At 43.2% G+C, this 19,058-nt stretch overlaps 1 protein-coding gene across 7 annotated transcripts in view; it reads right to left on the bottom strand.

The window, feature by feature from the left end:
* CDKL1 (cyclin dependent kinase like 1) overlaps positions 1-19,058 on the bottom strand; it is a 58,185-nt gene that overhangs the window by 20,204 nt on the left and 18,923 nt on the right. For all 7 annotated transcript variants that reach the window (XM_027569997.2, XM_027569998.2, XM_027569996.2 and 4 more), the window contains exon 3: positions 5,802-5,923. In XM_027569997.2, coding sequence (XP_027425798.1) covers positions 5,802-5,923 — 122 coding nt within the window. The remainder of the gene's footprint in view (positions 1-5,801; positions 5,924-19,058) is intronic.

Raw genomic sequence — 19,058 nt, 5'->3', positions numbered from 1 at the left:
TATAAAAGTAGGTATGTTTGAATCGGGAGACAGCTCCTGAATACACTTTAAAAAATGCATAACTACATGATGTAGAATACAATCTGTTTAAATACAGACATGCAAAGAAAAATAATTAGAAAATAATTCTCAACCTGTTAATTTTATTTATTTCTATGTTTCTGTGTTGCTTGAGACATTATTGGAACAAACAATATATCACTTTCAATCTAAAAAAGAGAGATTTTAAGTGTTTTATAAAAGTTGTGGAATTCCACGGACAGAAACTAAAAACTTGCAGTAATAACCTTTTCCCACCAGATGTTCTTTGCACCAACTATATGAGAGTCAGAGGTGGACCCAGTGGTAATGGAAAAGAATCAGTGAAGTATTGTGTCTGGTTGCACTTACAGAAGGGTAGAAAAGTAAGGGAGTATGGAAACTAGTTGTTTACCAAACTTTGACAGAGGAGAGACCAACAGTTGAAAGAATAATAAGTACGATGTACATTAAGTTCTGCAGAAGATAAGGAATGGTAATACATTTGTTTTGAGGGCAAATATAAACAACATGAGCCCAGCACTGCGGATTGTAAGGGATATGTATTTAGGCCACTGTAGCAGGATACATATCTTGTGGCACAAACTTGCTTGTTGATTGCAACATGAATTTGAATCTTCTCCAAAAGTATTTCCGAGAAGTTACAAATGTGATAATAAGGAGATGAATTAACATCCATTTCAGATTCAAAGTAGAGACAGGTCTTTGAGTCTGATTTGGCAAGAATTATTTTTATGATTTTACGGATTAAAAATTACCATAGTGACAAATGGAACATGGAGGAAATATTATAAAAAAAATAAAGGGCACCTGGGTGGCTCAGTCAGGTAAGCGTCTGCCTTTGGCTCATGTCATGATCCCGGGGTCCTGGGGTGGAGCCCCACATCAGGCTCCCTGCTCAATGGGGAGTCTGTGTCTCCCTCTGCCCCTCCCCTCTGCTTGTGCTCTCTCTCTCTCTCTCTCTCGCTTGCTCTCTTGCTCTCTCTCAATTAAATAAAATCTTAAAAAAATATATATAACAATCATACCTCAAAGTATCACTATTAAAACATTAATAGGGTATTATTTTCCTTTTTTCTATCTATATATAAATTCTATAAAAATTAATATGTATTTTTATTATAGCATTTTTCTTCATTTTGCAACCACTCATGAACATTTTTCTGTTTCTACGTATGTTTTATCTATAAGCATGATTCTTAGTAGCCCCACTGTATTCCATTGTAAAGACATACCATAATTTACTTAACCATCCTCTATTATTGGACATTTCCGTTGTTTCCAATGTTTTCACTATAAAATCCTTTAACACTGGGGTGCCTGGGTGGCTCAGTCGTTAAGCGTCTGCCTTCGGCTCAGGTCATGATCCCAGGGTCCTGGGATCGAGTCCCACATCGGGCTCCTTGCTCGGCGGGAAGCCTGCTTCTCCCTCTCCCACACCCCTGCTTGTGTTCCTTCTCTCGCTGTCTCTGTCTCTGTCAAATAAATAAATAAAATCTTAAAAAAAAAAAATCCTTTAACACTGTGCCTGGCTGACTCAGTCAGTGGAGCAGGCAACTCTCGATCTCAGGGTCGTGAGTTCAGGCCCCTGGTTGGGTGCAGAGCTTACTTTAAAAATTTTTAAAAATTAAAAAAAAACCCATAAATCCTTTAACAAACACTTTTATAACTAAACCTTTATGCATGTACTCAATTACTTTTATGGTAAATTGTTAGAAGTAGAATTGCTTGGTCTAAGATAATGTCTCTTAAGGCTTTTATTTTCATTTTTATGTATTTTTTATTTTTTTAAAGATTTTATTTATTTGAAAGAGGGAGAGAACGAGCAGTGGGGAGGGGCAGAGCGAGACTGAGAGAGAAGCAGGCTTCCCGCTGAGCAGGGAGCCTGACGCACAGGGCTCCAACCCAGGACCCAGAGATCAGGACCTGAGCTGAAGGCAGATGCTTAACGGACTGAGCCACCCAGGCGCCCCTCTCTAAGGCTTTTAACACACAATGCCAAACTGCCCTCTGGACAGGTTGCTCCAGCGCCCCTCTCTAAGGCTTTTAACACACAATGCCAAACTGCCCTCTGGACAGGTTGCTCCAGCAATGTACTGATAATTTCCTTTGACAATAGTAGGTTTTTGAATTTTTAATCAAAGTAACTATCTTAAAATGAAAAATCATCAAAACACTGTTAGCATTACCCTTCTTCAAAACCATTTGGTAAGTATCAATTTATTGGTTTGCTAACTTTGGTCATTCCAAAACAAGTTTTAGGGGTGTAGCAAGTGCCAAGAATTAAGCTAGAAGACACTGGGGATACACAGGGGAGGAAGGCCAGCCCTTGCCCTTGAAGGTTTTATAGTCTCCCTTGCAAATGGGGTATGTAATAGAAACAGTCCCAGAAGACGTGATGGACGCTAGAGAAAGGAACTCCTGACTCTCTTCAGTGTCAGCTAAAATAGTTCCCACACAGGGGGTCATATGTGAGCTGTAGCTGAAGGACAAGCAGGAGTTTGCTAGGCAGAGTAGAGAAGGAAAGGCGGTGCAGACTGAGAAAACGGCATGTCCTGAGTGAAGCTCAGAATGCAAAGGGTTCTGTGGGGGCAGTGTCATGTTTTATGTGGCAAACTGATGAGAAATGGGGCTGTAGAGAGACTGAAATCTTATGTCCCCTGCTAGGACCACATCCATAAGTTTTGGGGAGCAATTACAAGATTTTATGTAGAGGACTGGCATGATCCACTTTGCATTTTAGAAATCTGTACTCAGAATAAAGTGATCATAGGATATTCTCGGGGCAAGCGTACCACACCCTAAGGAGGACCCCACCTGAGCCCAGGCTGGGAAAACAGCGGCATTACACATTCTCCTTTGTTGACATTGTTGCACCGATCACACATGAGACTGAAGGAGAACAGCAGTCTTCTGACCTCTAGGCTATCAGATCAACAAGTCACAGCATCACAGACCTGCAAGTCCCCTTCAACTCTACCCCGGTCCTAAACTCTCATTTTCACAGGTGAGAATGCCTGGAAGCATCTTGCCAAAGGTCACACATGGGATGCCGACCCACTTTTACTGGGAATGTGCTTACAAAGTGTTACTTTATAGTATGAGATTCCTCAGCTGAAAAAGAAGATGTTCCTATGAATTTCAAAATCATTGGTTGATACAGTTTAACGACATTTATTCCTTAACGATGACAAGCAAAAATTTGAAATAGCATTTAAAATAGATTGGAGTATTGCCAAATATTCAGCATAATGGAAAGTAACTTATATTTTTTTTGTTTTGTTTTGTTTTTTTGGCTTTTTTATTTGAGAGAGAGAAAGTACGAGCAGGGGGAGGGGCAGAGGGAGAAGCAGACTCCCCACTGAGCAGGGAGCCTGATTCGGGGCTCCATCCCAGGACCCCGGGATCATGACCTGAATCGAAGGCAGACGCTTAAGAGACTGAGCCATTTCGGTGTCCCCGGTGACTTTTATTTTTGAAACAAACTAACAGGGGCGCCTGGGTGGCTCAGTCGCTCCCACTCCCCCTGCTTATGTTCACTCTCTCGCTGTTCCTTTCTCTGTCAAATAAATAAATAAAATCTTAAATAAAATAAAACATAAACTAACAAAAAAGTCTTTAAACTTCAAAATAAATAAATATCATCTGGCTTAGAATTTAAATCTTATTTTGTCTATTTCCTGGAACATATATAACATATTCTAGCCAGTGGAGTTAAAAAAAAAAAAAATCTGCTTTCCAAACTCTGATCACGCCTCGTCCCGCCCTTTTTTCCTTCTGCGCAAACTCTGTGCCAAAAAAGAACTGACTCCCACTTGCTTTCAGCCCCCCACTAATGCGTGCTTCCAAGTGACTCAATCTAACATGACTAACCAAACGCCCTGCAACATCTCCCTAGTACCACATAGCCAGGACTAATTCATACTAATAGGTTTTTTTTTTTTATTTTCATACTAATAGGTTTAATCGAAGTGTTAGTTGCAAGCTGTCAAAATAGCAAATATCAACATACTAAATGTTTTCTCCCTTGAACACAATTTCTCCGTATCAGTGACTTTCTGAAGGGAGGTGTCTGTTCTCTTGGCTCTCTTTGGCTGTGTGAATTAACACCAAAAGCCTGTGCCGTGGTCACTTACAAACCACAAGCCACTTTAATCCCATTTGCCTGGAAATCACGGCTGATCACCTAAGTACCCCCACATGGCAAACGGCAAGCTCTCAGCCAGGGCTTGAAGGCATTGTTGAAAGACCCGTGGCCTCCAGTCACCGGAGTGTGAATGTGAGACGGAATGGGGTGGCACGCCACCACTCTGATACCCAACGCCACTCTGCATATTGTCCCTGGCCAAAGCGGGGCTCCCAGGAGCCCAGCAAAAGGAGAGGATGAGATATCCTTCGCTGCTCACTTGTTTTAAGTCTCCTCACCATTCAACTCAAAGGCCACTTCCTCCAGGAAGTCATCTTTGACTGACCCACTTTGCATTTTATCTTCCAGGGTCTGCTCATCATTCTAGCCTCTCCATCTGGCCACAGGGATTGGCTCCAGGGACAGCTGCATCACCTGCCCTGAGGCAGAGTTTTCCACTGGACTTTATATAAGGAGATGCTACCTTCTTCTAGGACTTTCCTCTCGAGTGGCTACATAGGTTGATAAAAGCCTGCAGCCAGGCTTCCTAGTTCAAATTTTTCCCTTCCGTCACGTGCCACATACACATACCCTCCCACATCCACCTTATAAGATTCATCTGCAAGGCAAAATGAAGCCAGCATAGAGGAGAGTTGAGAGAGAAAAAAATCCACCACCGATGGTACTCTGCCTTTAAAACATCCAGCCAAGGGCGCCTGGGTGGCTCAGATGGTTAAGCGTCTGCCTTCAGCTCAGGTCATGATCCCAGGGTGCTGGGATCGAGTCCCGCATCGGGCTCCCTGCTCCTTGGGAGCCTGCTTCTCCCTCTGCTTCTCTCTCTCTCTCTCTCCCTGTCTCTCATGAATAAATAAATAAAATCTTTAAAAAAAAAAAAAACCTCATTTAAAAACAAAACAAAACAAAACATCCAGCCAAGGAGAAGTGGGTGGGCACTGAAATCCAGCCTGCGCCCTGCTCACTCTGGCAAGGGGCTACCTTCAACCAGAGGAAAGGGCACACACCCCCATTTTTTTTGCAGACAAAGGCTCTGCCTGCTCACCAAGGCTTCTTGTAATGCACACAAAGCAGCTGCCTATGCTGCAGAGGGATGTGTGATAAGATCATCAGGGCCTCCATAATCTCCCCATCCTTCCCAGTCACAGCCACCGTCACAGTCCTTCACCTACGCTGGCCTCCGTGGGCTCTTGTCCCTTGTCACCAAGGAATTCCTGACTGATACAGCAGACCAGACTCCCGGATCGCCCCGGGTGAAACGCCACGTTTGTTCTAGCCTGAAACCTCCTCTTGGTTGTTGTCTTTGGACTCCTGCTTTCAATCTCCAAGTCCTTGCCCTTCCCTAATCAGGCGCAACTAACCAATAGCCTTCCTTTTCTTTCTCAGAAACCCAGATAACATAACAAAGAAGTCAAGTTCAGCCTAATTATGCTGCTGTTTCTTCGTGAACATGATGAGTTATGATTTCTTTCCCAACCTTTTCAGTAACCCTTCTGCCGTCAGGCCCAGCCGTGCAAACATTGCCTGCTCTTGGCGGGTCTGCAAAAGGGCCACTTCTCATCTTCCCTCGCAAATCCCGGGGTTTGCTCCTGTGTTTTGTGCATAAGGAATGATCACTAACCCCCTTTGGTGTCTGTCCAACTCGTGGAGAACCGTGTGGTCACAGTACTCAAACACCAGGTGAAGCTTCCGTTTCCTTCTGAAGACTTCGATAAGGTTCACGAGGTTCGGATGCTTGAGTTGCTGCAAAGACAAAAAACCAAGGTTTGCTAAGCTGGGGCTGTGATGGATAGAGCTTTCTCTGATTCTGATTCAAGAAAAAGAGAGCGATTTGTCCTTTAGGAAGTTTCTTGTCCTGGGTTGGAGGAAACCGCAAGCAGTATGATCTTCTCTCAAGGAGCTCTTTGTTAGCAGCTTGTAAATGATTACAGCCTCACCCAGGTGGTTGGGGAAGGCAAAGAGAGAGATGAGAAGTCTGGAAAAGAAAGGAGAATGAAAAATCCAGGGCAATTTTTAGTTAATGTAAACTCATCCTTTAAGGCTCAGATCAAATGTCCCTGCCTAAAGAGGGGTCCCTGGATCTCCTCCCCAGGCTGGTTCAATGGCCCTGTACATCTCATAGCTCCCCTGAAGTAGGTCTCCTTGGCAATCCTCTGGAATTACCAAGCAATCGTTCTTTTGACTTTTCAATGTCCTTTGCTGTCAACAGATACAAGAGATATAAACCACTGAAAATAAGAATCATGACCTCAGGATTCTCTTGTTTCCTCAAAAGGATGTGGCTGTACCCCCAGCACAGGGCCTTGCACATAATAGGCATTCGATAATTATTTGGGAATGAATGAGTAAATTGTGTTTCCTAGGTTGACGAGACATTTTAAAACAGAAGAATGAGGAAGGCTCTCTAAGCTGATGTGCCTGAAGATGTGTATCTAGAGAAAAAGAAAAAAGGTCGGAATCAATGTTGTGTTGCCAAGGCTAAGTCTTGTACTTAGCTTCCTGGACCCTTCTGTCCGTAATCCTATCTAAAACGTGACAATTAGGCAAACGAATTATTGTGAAGAGTCAAAATGATTAAATTTCTTCAGGGCGTGAAGGCCTTCTGACAGCCGTCTAAGAAACAAAAGAGGACGCCAGATGATATTACTGCTGCCCAATTCTAGCAGTCAAAGCAAAGCACGAGACACCCCCCCACCCCAGATTCCGCCCTGAAGAAGCCCAGGATGAAGGACCCCCAGGGGAGGGAGGCCCAGGTGTCCTGGCTGAGCTCAGCCCCCAGCCGACCCCCACCTACATTCAGTTCCAAAAGTGAACCCAGGCAAGGCCAGCTGAAGGAACACTCCAGCAAGCCATGGAATTGTGAGAAATAAAACATCACTCTTGTTCGGAGCTACCAAGTGCGGGGGAGATTATGCAGCCAAAGAGCAATAGATAACCTGTACTAGGTCGCAGGGGGACTTCTAGAAACTACAGATGCTTACACCCCATCTCCAGAGACCCTGAATGTCTTAGGAAGGGGCCAGGCATCTGTTTTTTTTTTTTTTCCCTCAAATTCTCCAGGTGATTCAATATGTAGCCAGAGGTACTGATCACAGACAAGCAGATACTTCATAAGAGGTAAAAGGAGTTAGGAGAAAAAGTGAAGATGTTGAACGGCCTGCTGGATCACATTGGTGTGGGCATCAAGAAGAGAAGCAGCCAGCAAGGGAAATACAGAAGAAGACAGCTATTTTCTCGTTTTCTTTGTAATAGTCCTCTGTGTCTTCAAGTTGTGAAATTCCTCCTCTAGATACTACACTGGATGAAACAAAGATAAAACGGCCACAATATTCTACAGGCCATTAGTCACGTGTGGGCCTTGGAACAGGGCACTTGAAGCTACAAAACCCCACGTTTAGGGTAACATACCTGGTAACTTTTAGCCTGAGCTAACATTTTCCAGAATAGTAGGACAGATCTGACCACTGTCTTAAACTGAAGAATCGCGTCAGCTTAGATGTCTCAAACAGCAAACAACCCGTTTGAGGGGGCTAAGTGGCAGCATGAAGAAGGAATTAGCAGAAAGCAGAGGTTTTCTTTCAGGTTCTGAAGCAGTGCTATCCAGAGGTCCAGACGTCAAAACTTAGATTCTTTTTAAAAAAATTTTTTTTAAGATTTTATTTATTTATTCGAGAGAGAGAGAGAGCGCACAAGCAGGGAAGAGCACAGAGAGGGAGAAGCAGGCTTCCCGCGGAGAAGGGAGCCCGATGCGGGGCTCCATCCCAGGACCCCGGGATCATGACCTGAGCCGAAGGCAGACGCCTAACGACTGAGCCACCCAGGCGCCCCCAAATCTTAGATTCTTTTAATTTTCCCCAAATCTTAATTCTTTTAATTTTCTTAGATTCTTTTCCATGTTCCCTATGTAGTTCCTCACTTATATCTCTAGCCAACCTTTTAAGCACAAGTACTAATCTACCAGCTGACTACCCGGACCTTCTCCAGATGCCAAGACTGGTGCCTCCACCCTGTCCCACCCTGTCCCATCCACACCCGCAGGGATCACTGCAGGGCCCTGCTGCCTCAGGGTAAAACCCAAAAGCCCTCTCAACTTGGCCTCTGCTTCTGTCTCCAGCCTCATGTCTCATCACTGAATTTCTCTCACTCCCTTGAAGGCTCCCTCTCATCTCAGGACCTGTTCACCTGTCTCTCTGAAACACTCCCGTCATCCAGATGTCACCTTCTCTGTCCGGCCCCCTCCCCCTAACTGACACACTTAGCACAAACCCCAGTAGTGCTGGAATGCAAGCATGGGTACCCCATGAAAGGTGAAGGGCACCGTCACAATAGTATACACTGAACCAAGTGGGACTGTGAAAATGCTACCCCTTCTTTCTATGACTACGCCCCCTTTGGAAAACCTGAACCCTAGGAACTGTAAGATATTCTATTCAAATAACATGTAAGATTCTTTCCAGTTTGTGGCTGTTGTAAGTAAAAGTGTTGATGAACCACTTACTCGCTGGTTGATCTTAACTTTGAAGCATGCTGGGCCTCCATTTCCACCTGTGGCAGTAGGAGGAGGGCTGAGGTGAGCGTGCCACATAGAGCGTACTCAACAGCGTCGCGCACGTAGTGACCTCTCCTTGAAGGATAACTGCTAATATCAGTATAGGGAGTGAGAGCTATTTTTATTCAGGAAGATTTTCTCTATTCAGTGTATTCAACAAATATTTATTTATTTTAATGCATAAGATAGAGTCCTAAGGATATAGAAACAAATAAAGCCAGTCCTGCCCCTACCCTTCGTGAGTTTAGAACCTAAGAGGGATAGTAGATAATTGAACAAACAATTACAGATATGATAAATGTCACAAAAAACAAGGTAAAGAGTGCTCAGTTTGCGAATGGTGGGTGGTCCAGGGAAGATCGTGAGGAAGTTAGGTAGGCACCATCTAGAAGCACCAGAAATACAACTTTATGGCTCTAGAGATGGCCAAATTGCTTTCCAAATGGATCATACATACTTACAGCTCTGTCAGGAGCAGGAGAGTACTTTTTACCATCCCACGGCCAGCTCTGAGGTTCCTATAGACATTTAAGGTTGGTGATATAGATCGTCAAATTGCTTCCGGCAACACAGGTCATGTGACTTTTAAATCACTTGTCTCTCCTAACCGCCTCCACGAGATAACTTGTATATCATTGAAAATGGCCGATAACTTACTTCTCCACTTATTTTCAGGACAAATTTAATTTAGAAAAATTGATCACTAAGACTAAATTCTCATTAGGACTTATAAATATGAAATCATAAATACTTTAAATTATTAACTGTCTCTAGGTTGCCAGGATTCTGGGTGACCAGAACACATTCCAGAGGAGCAGATATCTGGAAGTCATTCCCAGCTAATGTTCATTTATTCAACAAAGATCTACAGAGCATCTGCTCTGTTTCAGGCACTGCTCTGGGCACTCGAGCACATTGGTAAATGGGACAGAAGACCCAGGCATTGCACAAAGAAGTCGCACGAGGAGCTCTGCATATAGATGAGGCTTCCTCAGAGAAACCATCCCTGAGGAAGTGGCCTTGAGCTGAGTCCTGGAGGGTGAGAAAGGTCTGACCAGACCAAGGTCAGGAGTGGTGGTAGAGGCAGATTTCCAGGCAGAGAACTGGCCCTGGCCAGAAGGGGATTTAGGCTACTTAAAAAACTGAAAGACAGTGTGGCTTGAGGGTCAAGTGCATGGAACTGAGGCCAGTTTGACAGTCAGAAGCTGAGTCCTGTGGGACCTTGAGGGCCATGCTAAGAAATTTACACTTTATCCCAAGTGTAATGGGAAGCTACTAGAAAGAATTTTAGCAAGATGTGATACGATAATACCATTGGGTTATTTATTTATTTTAAATATTTTATTTATTTATTTGTCAGAGAGAGTGAGCACACAAGCAGGGGGAGTGGCAGGCAGAGGGAGAAGCAGGCTCCCCACTGAGCAGGGAGCCTGATGTGGGACTCGATCCCAGGACCCTGGGATCATGACCTGAGCCAAAAGCAGATGCCTAACCGACTAAGCCACCTGGGCATCCCCCATTTGGGTTTTTTAAAGCTCACTACAGGGGCTGGATACAGAACGGCTTGGAGGAGGCAATATGGTGAGAGGACACCATGGCAGAGCCCGTGGACAGCTGAGAGACAATGGTGGCTTGAACCAGGCAGAGGCAGGGAGATGGTGAGAAAGGCACTGTTGGGAGATGTATTTTATTATTAGAATATTCAGGATATGGTGGTGGACCGGAGGTGAGGAATAAGGGAGAGGGAGGTGTTAAGAATGACCAGAGGTTTGTATAACGGGGCAGATGGTGGTGCCATCACTGAGGGGAGGAGCAGGTTTTGGGGGGACGAAACTACTCTTTTGGGCAGATTGGGCTGGCGGGAACTCTGAGATGCCAAAGCAGAGTTGTCAGGTTGGCTGGAGTTGGAGCTGAGGATAAAACCTGGGGAGTCAGCATGGGTGTAAGTGAAGCCATGGGGAGATGTGATTTCCCAGTAGAGCAAGTGAGAAAGGTCTAAGAGGCCCATGGAACCTCAGCACCAGGGGTATGGTGAGTGAGGAGGAAACAGAGGAGAAAGAAGAAAGTCCCGCTAGATAAGAGAGAAGACAGCAGAGCATGAGGGACGGGCATATCATGGAAGGAGGAAGCGGCCCCGGTGACGGAGGCTGCTAGAAGGTCAAGCGGGGAGAGGCCTAAGGGGCACGCTGTGGGCTTCCCCAGGCGGCCATGTGAGCACTTTGGAAGCAGGGTCGGTGCAGGACTGAGACCAGGAGCCAGGTCCTATGGATCTAGCATCTCAACCTTTTCCGTCGCTCGCTGTTGGTGTCCCTGTATCTCGGGAGCAGGACTCAGAGGGACACCTCTAGTCCTGAAACCAGTTTGCAATTGGTAGCCTGGAGGGTTTGATAACAGCTCCAATATTGTGAAAGTTTGTATTCACAAGGATTTGGATACTTCTACTTCAATACTGAATGGGCTTCTTTAGGGACATACAGAGGAATTAGATGAGGAAAAGTTGGCAACATGATGGATGGACAGTCCATTGACATGTTTATTATACATACAAGTAATTTTAATAAAACAGGTTAAATTGCCACACCTACTACAATGATGTAGTTCAGGGCTCTTTTAATTATAATTCCTTCCTATTTATGAGTGGATGAAAGCCAAAGCCTCAGGCCTGGTCTGATTTGTCGGCATTATGATTGTGCTGGCCCAATCTTGAGGATGTCAGTGGTTCTTAGCAGTCCGGCCCCACCAGCCTTTAGTTATTCCATACATAGAAGGCTGGCTGGCTCAGACTTGGATCTAGTTTCTCATGGATAAAGTCGCCACCTTTGTTGATGCTATTTTATTTTGGCTTCCCTTTTATTTTTCTCTCTGTTTTGAACACTGGCATTTCATAATATGCTGCGAAGAGAAGAATTTTCTCTGCCATTGAAAAAAGGACTCCATTTTTGTCAGCTGCATTTAACCTGACCTTTACTTGGTTTCCCCCACAGAGCGGAGAATGCTACGTATCCTTGGTCAGCTTCCTCTGTCTCGTCATTGACCCTGTGTCTACACCGACCACCCATCTGTTGTGGTAAGCACAGCCTTCTACATCCTCCAAGGTCAAATTCTTGGCCATAGCACTTCGAAGAATTTTGTATTAGTTGCCAACATTTCAGATCAGGAAATGTTACCTTAAAACCCTGGTTACCAGGATTCTCTTGAAAACGCTGCAGATCTAGCAATATGGAGCCTGCACATGGTGGCATCAGTGAGCTAGGGCCAAGACACAGCTGTTCCCTCTAGATAAGGCCCGTGCTTAGTTCGCCACGGTCCCCACCACTCCCTACCACTCCCCGACACTAAGGCCAAGTGAAAGCTGTCCTTTCTCATCACTCTTGCATGATTAATTTTCTTATCTGAGAGGTAAAAGTGAGATATTTAAAGTACCTGTGTTTCTATCAAAAGCAGAAAAATGTACACACACAATAGAAATGACTGCAGGGGCACCTGGGTGGCTCAGTCAGTTAAGCATCTGCCTTAGACTCAGGTCATGGTCTCAGGGTCCTGGGATCGAGCCCTACACCACACCAGAGCTGCTCTGCAGGGGGTCTGCTTCTCCGTCTCTCTTGCCCCTTCCCCCATTTGTGTTCTCTCTCAAAAAAATAAATGGATAAAATCTAAAAAAAAAAAAAAGAAGAAGAAAAGAAATGACTGCTTATTTCAAGGCAAATAAGAAAAAATATATGCATTTGCAGAAGTGAAGCATTTCTCCCACACCTGTCTGGCCCTTGCAGGTAGCGGGTTTGTGACCTCTACCCTACCCTAGTCCTCAATGGTCACATGTTTCTGGATTAACCAGTATACAGACCGTTATATCCATGGTCTCTCCTATCCTTCAAGTTTTCAAGGATTCTTTTATTTTTTTAATAAAGTTGATCTTTAGCATTCTTTTTTTTTTTAAAAGATTTTATTTATTTATTTGACAGCGAGAGAGAGAGAGCACAAGCAGGGGGAGCGGCAGGCAGAGAGAGAGTGAGAAGCAGGCTCCCTGCTGAGCAGAGAGCCCGATGGAGGGCTCTATCCCAGGACCCTGAGGTCATGACCTGAGCCGAAGGCAGACGCTTAACTGACTGAGCCACCCAGGCGCCCTGGTTTTCAAGGATTCTTATTCCTTGCAGGGCAACTGGGGGGATATTTATCCTGTCTGTGCTTCAGACAAAAGCAACAGACTATTTTCTCCATGATCATATCCTGTTTTCCTTTCAAAATCATTCTTCTCCCGTAACTGTGATAAATAATAAAAGAAGAGGGATTAAATTTTAGAAAGCAGGAGCTGTTTTAGTAAGATGTTTTTTACCGGCCATTATAATTCTTGAACTTGACTCTAGGTCTTAGTTACCTAGACACATTTGCAGAAATCCCTTATCAGTTAACGTTCACACACAATAGAGAAAACTGATGCCCCCCCTTTATAATAATTAACCCTTAATACCTCCCAGGGATTCCCAGATCAGCATATTATGACCCTGTCAAGCACGTGAGATCCAGCAAGGCTGGGAGCTTGTCCAAACTAAGAAGAAGAGAAAGAATCGAATTCTTCATATTTCCTATCACTCTTCCCTTCCCCTGCGATGAATGCTCTCAAATACATCATGAAACTCAATGTAAGAGTTAACAGCAGCTGTTAACTTGCTCTTGATTCAGAAAGAAAGCTCTAAATTTCACCTTAACCCCATTTAAGAACTTTCAAAGTATAGGTATGGTCCTGATAAAATGATGCCACTGAAGAATTCATATCATAAAAAATCAGTTCAGGGGCACCTGGGTGGCTCAGTCAGTTGGGCATCTGCCTTTAGCTTAGGTTGTGATCCCGGACTCCTGGGATTGAGCCCCTCGTCAGGCTCCCTGCATGGTGGGGAGTCTGACTCTCCCTCCGCTCCTCACCCCACTCCCGTACTTTCTCTTCCTCCAATAAATAAATAAATAAATAAATAAATAAATAAAATCTTAAAAAAAATTTTTAAAGGTCAGTTCTAAAAATAATATGTAGATATAATGCAATTCCAATCAGAATCCAAAAGGATTTTTTTTTAACTAGATAAAATGCCTTTTATGTTCATACAGAACTATAACTGTTTTAAAACTGCCAAGGAAAAAAAGAGTTGGGGCAATTAGCTTTACCAAATGGCAAAATTTTCAATAAAGTGCCTATAATCAGCAGCAGCAGCATCATCATTACCAGGCCAGCAGGCTATTGACAAAGAAATGAACAAATAGAAGCAGTACAGAGTCTAGAACTAGATCTGTGTATTTAAAGGAAATTGACATATGACCAAGGTAGTACTTCAATACAATTGAAAACAATGTGCTTTATTTAAAATTGATTCTGGGAAAAAAACTGATTACCCATTAGGAAAATGAGAACCATATCTTACCACCTTATATATAAGAATAATTTTCGGATATGTTAAAAGTTTTAGTATAAAATACTATAAATACTAGAAAAAAGTTTAGGAGAAACTTTCTATGACTTTAGGATGGAAGAAAGCATCATAAAAAACAAGAGCTCTAGAAGAAAAAAAACAAGATAGGCAAGTTTGGTCACAGAAGAATAAAATAATGTTGGGAAGATGACAAAAGTTCTGGAGCTATAGGGGTGCCTGGGTGGCTCAGTTGGTTAAGCAGCCAGCCTTTGGTTTCGGCTTAGGTCACGCTCTCATGGGTGGTGGGACTGAGTCCCAGGCTTGGCTCCACACTCAGCAGGGAGTCGGCTTGAGGATTCTCTCCCTCTGCCCCTTCCCCATCGTGCGCATGCGCTCTTGCTCTCTCTCTAAAGTAAATAAATAATATTTAAAAAAAGTTCTGGAGCTGCATGGTGGTGATGGTTGCACACCAATGTGAATGCCCTTAATGTCACTGAAGTGTATATATATATATATATGTGTGTGTGTATATATATATATACACACTTAAAGATAGTTAAAATGGTAACATTTATGTTATGTGTGTTTTACCTTAATAAAAAAAATAAAATAATGTTGGTTTGGTAAAAAACGAAAAACAAAAACACTAGAAACAATGTTAGAAGACAAATAATTGGCAGGGAAATATTTGTTATAACAAATAAAGGGCTACAGCCCTACTATTACAAAGACACTTTACGTACTATAAAGAAAAAGACCCCGTAGTGGGAAAATGGGCAAAAGATATAAGCAGGTAGTACACAGAAGAGGAAATATAAATGATCCAAAGACACGAAAAGACACTCAATCTCACCAGTAGTCAGAGAAAGGCAAATCAGAGCAAGAATACAAAGTGACTCTCTTTCCTAACAGACAGACATTTCACAAATTGGTAACATCCAGTGTTGCCAAGGATATAGAGAAATGGATCTTCTCACACTTGGCTGGCTAGACTTTTAGGGAAAGTTACTAGCAGTATTTATTAAAACAATGCACCCAAAAAACATGGGCCAAAGATCTGAGCACATACCTTACCAAAGAAGAGATACAGATGGGAAATACAGGGTGACGAGTATGAGGGCACGTGTTGTGATGAGCACATGGTGTGATATGTAAATGAATCATTGAAAACTATGTCAAAAACGAATGATGTACTGTACAGTGGTTAACTGAACATAATAAAAAAATAAATTAAAAAAACATGGGAAATAAACATATGAAAAGATGATCAACATATTTTTTCTTTAGGGAACTGCAAATTACAGAAACAACGAGATACCATTACATACCTATTGGAAGAGCTAAAACCCAAAAACAGCTGACGACACCAAGCACTGATGATGATACTGAGCAACGGGAACTCATTCACTGCTGGTGGGAATGCAAGATGGTGCAGCCACTCTGGAGGACAATTTGGCAGTTTCTTACAAAGCTAAACATAGTTGTACCATATGATCCAGCAAGCATACTCCTAGGTGTTTACCCAAATGATCTGAAAACTTATATCCACATAAAAACCTGCTCATGAATGTTTATAACGGCTTTATTTATAATCACCAAAAATTGCAAGCAAAGAATTATCTTCCTTTAGGCAAAAGGATAAAAGATTATGCTCCATCCATAGAATGGGATATTAATCAGTGATAAAAAGAAATGAGCTATCATGCCATGAAAAGACATGTATGAAATTTAAATGCATATTGTTAAGTGAAAAAAAGCTAGTCTGAAAAGATAACATATTGTATGATTTCAATTATATGACACTCTGGAAAAAGCAAAACTGTGGGGACAGTAAAAAGGTCAGTGATTGCCAGGAGTTCAGAGACATGGGGGGGAAATGCACATGTGAAACAGGATTTTTAGGGCAGTGAAATTATTCTGCCTGATACTGTAATGGAGAATATGTGACAGTATACATTTCTGAAAACCCACAGAATGTTACAGCACAAAGAGTGAAACTTAATGTAGCCAAATTAAAAAAAAAAACATTTAGGAGGTTGGGGAATCCTCTGTTAGAAAGCAGAATGCGAGGGGTGCCTGGGTGGCTCAGTCATTAAGCATCTGCCTTCAGCTCAGGTCATGATCCCAGGGTCCTGGGATCGAGCCCCGCATCGGGCTCCCTGCTCAGCGGGAAGTCTGCTTCTCCCTCTCCCACTACCCCTACTTGTGTTCCCTCTCTCGCTGTGTCTCTCTCTGTGAAATAAATAAATAAAATCTTAAAAAAAAAAAAAAGAAAGCAGAATGCGATAAAATACCTGACCAGTACTTTTCAAAACTATCATGGCCATTAAATACACAGAAAGTCTAAAATGGTCACAGGCAAGAGAAGAGAAGCCGAGGGACACTGACAACTCAACATAATGTGGTATCCTAGATGGGATCCTGGCACAGAAAAAGAACATTATATAAAAACTAAGGAAATGTGAGTGAAGTACAGACTTTAATTAATGATAACATGTCATACTGGTTTATCAGTTACGACAAACGTACCATACTAATGTAAGATACCATACTAATGCTAATAACAGGTGGACCTGGGCACAGGGTATATGGGAACTCTCTGCACGATCTTCTCAATTTTTCTGTAAATCTAAAACTCTTCTAAAGAATAAAGTTCATTGAAACACACACACACAGCCCCCATCTTAGCCAGCACACCACTTCCAGAAATATACCCTATATAAATAAAAGCACCACTGCATAAAGACATATGGACAAGGATATTTACTGCAGCATTGTTTGTAAAAGCAAAAAATTAGAAACAACACAAACATCCTTTGATAAAGAGGATGGCAAAATAAATTGTGGTACATTCAAAGCATGAAATATTGAATACTATGCAACTATTAAAAAGAACAAAATTAACAGAGATCTATCTATTGGCCCAAAGACAACAATGTGATGTTGAACAAAGAAGGTAAGTTTTGGGGAGGGTATGTGTTGTAATGAGCACTGGGTGTAAGACCGATGAATCACAGATCTGTACCCCTGAAACAAATCATACATTATATTAATTAACTGAATTTAAATTTAAAAAATACAAAAAAAGAGGTAAGTTACTAACTTTATAAAAACATATGAAAATAGAGGCTACTGAGTAATTTTATTAAAAATATATAAAAAGGGGGGGATGAGAGAAACAGGCGAAGGGGATTAGGAGGTACAAACTTCGTTATAAAATAAATAAGTCACAGAGATTAAAAGTACAGCATATGGAATATAGTTAATATTTTACATTTTTTTTAATTTATTTTTTACTGAGAGAGAGAGAGGGTGAGCGAGGGAGCGGAGGTGGGGGGCTGGAGAGGGGCACAGAGAGAGGGAAAGAATCTTAAGCAGACTCTACACTGAGTGCAATGATCCTGAGATTGTGACCTGAGCCAAAAATCAAGAGTCGGACCCTCAACCGACTGAGCCACCCAGGTGCCCCTAGTCAATAATAGTGTAAGAACACTGTGTGATGACTACACTTACTGTGGTGAGCACCAAGTAATGCATGAAATTGATGAATCACACTACGTTGCACACCGGAAACTAATATAACATTGTATGCCAACTATATTTTGACAATAAAAATTTTAAAAATATATATGAAAATAGACAGTTTTTGAAAAACTATGAAAAAGTTCTATTTTCATGGATCCATTTTTAAATAGATTATTACTCAAAAACATAGGCTGAGCCCTATGTCGTGCTGGACCTTATTCTAAGCTCTGGGGTTACAATACTTAACAGGGCTAACAGAAATCTCGCTCTCAGGGAGCTTATGTTTGAGCACGCTGGATGGTGATAAGTCTCATGGAAAGAAAGAAAGAAGGTAGGGGGCACAGTAGTGTGGTAGGGGGGTGCAATTTACAACAGGGCGATCAGGGAAGACCTCACGCCAAAGGTGACGAATGAAAAAAGACCTGAAGAAGGTAAGAGCCATGGAGACGGCCAGAAAAATACCCCAGGCAGAAGGATCTACGGGTCCCAAGGGTGTCACGTGGAACCCCGCCTGGAATGTTTGTGAACAGCAAGGAGGTCACTGTCAGCCCATCTTTTAATCTAACTGTTGCCGTAGCAAGCAGCTTCCGGGGGGATGCCCAACAGCCCCTCCTCTCAGCTGCACTGTGTGTCTTTTGCCTTCTGCCCCAGGGGGCTTCTGGGGTGCTGAGGTCCAGGGAACTGGTGGAGGATTCTAACTTGCAGGAGTTAGTGCTCCAGGGGGGAACCCTGAAGCACGGCGGGGGGGGGGGGGGCAGGAAGTGGTGGCTAAGTGCTCCTCTCGTTCGTCCTCAGGCTCCTCCAAGAGCCCTAGCACATTGAGTCGTCCCTGTTGTCTCCTGCGTTGCTCTTGCCTCCTTCCCTATTTCCTTCTCTCCTGTCCCTTACCCCGGCTCCCCGGTATCACTTCCCAAAAGAAACTACTAGTCTGCAACCCCTTGTCTCAGACTTTACTTTAAAGGAGGTGCACAGCCTAAGACAATTGGTACCAGAAGTGGTCTTAGCTAGTGAATCTTGGGAATGGGATTCTGGAACCGGATCCATCACCAGGCAGATGGCAACCAGGACCCCACTGCGGGTGGTAAGTGAGGTGAGCGGAAGCCCCGGGGCGCTGCAGGGACGCAGTTAGGAAGGCTGTCGCCAGTCAGTCACGGTTTTGAGCACGGTGCGGTTGGCTCACACAATAGCAGTGGCACGTGAGTTGTATGGGAGTTGCTGGGCCAAGGGGCCAACAGTAATTGCAGGGGTTATTGAGTGAGCTGGCTTTTGTTAACACCTCCAGGTCATTGAAGAAAGAAAAGAGAAAACGACAGGTTTGGGTTAGCCACCTGCAAACTGTGAGAGTCAGAGGCCCCTAGGCAGTACTGAAGGAGACGCTGAGCTCCTGCAGACACAGGATAGACTG

The sequence above is a fragment of the Zalophus californianus genome, chromosome 6 (assembly GCF_009762305.2).
Source record: "Zalophus californianus isolate mZalCal1 chromosome 6, mZalCal1.pri.v2, whole genome shotgun sequence".
NCBI classification, from domain to species: Eukaryota; Metazoa; Chordata; class Mammalia; order Carnivora; family Otariidae; genus Zalophus; species Zalophus californianus.
The sequence above is the reverse complement of the archived record's forward strand: the minus strand, read 5'-3'. Positions and strand labels throughout refer to the sequence as shown.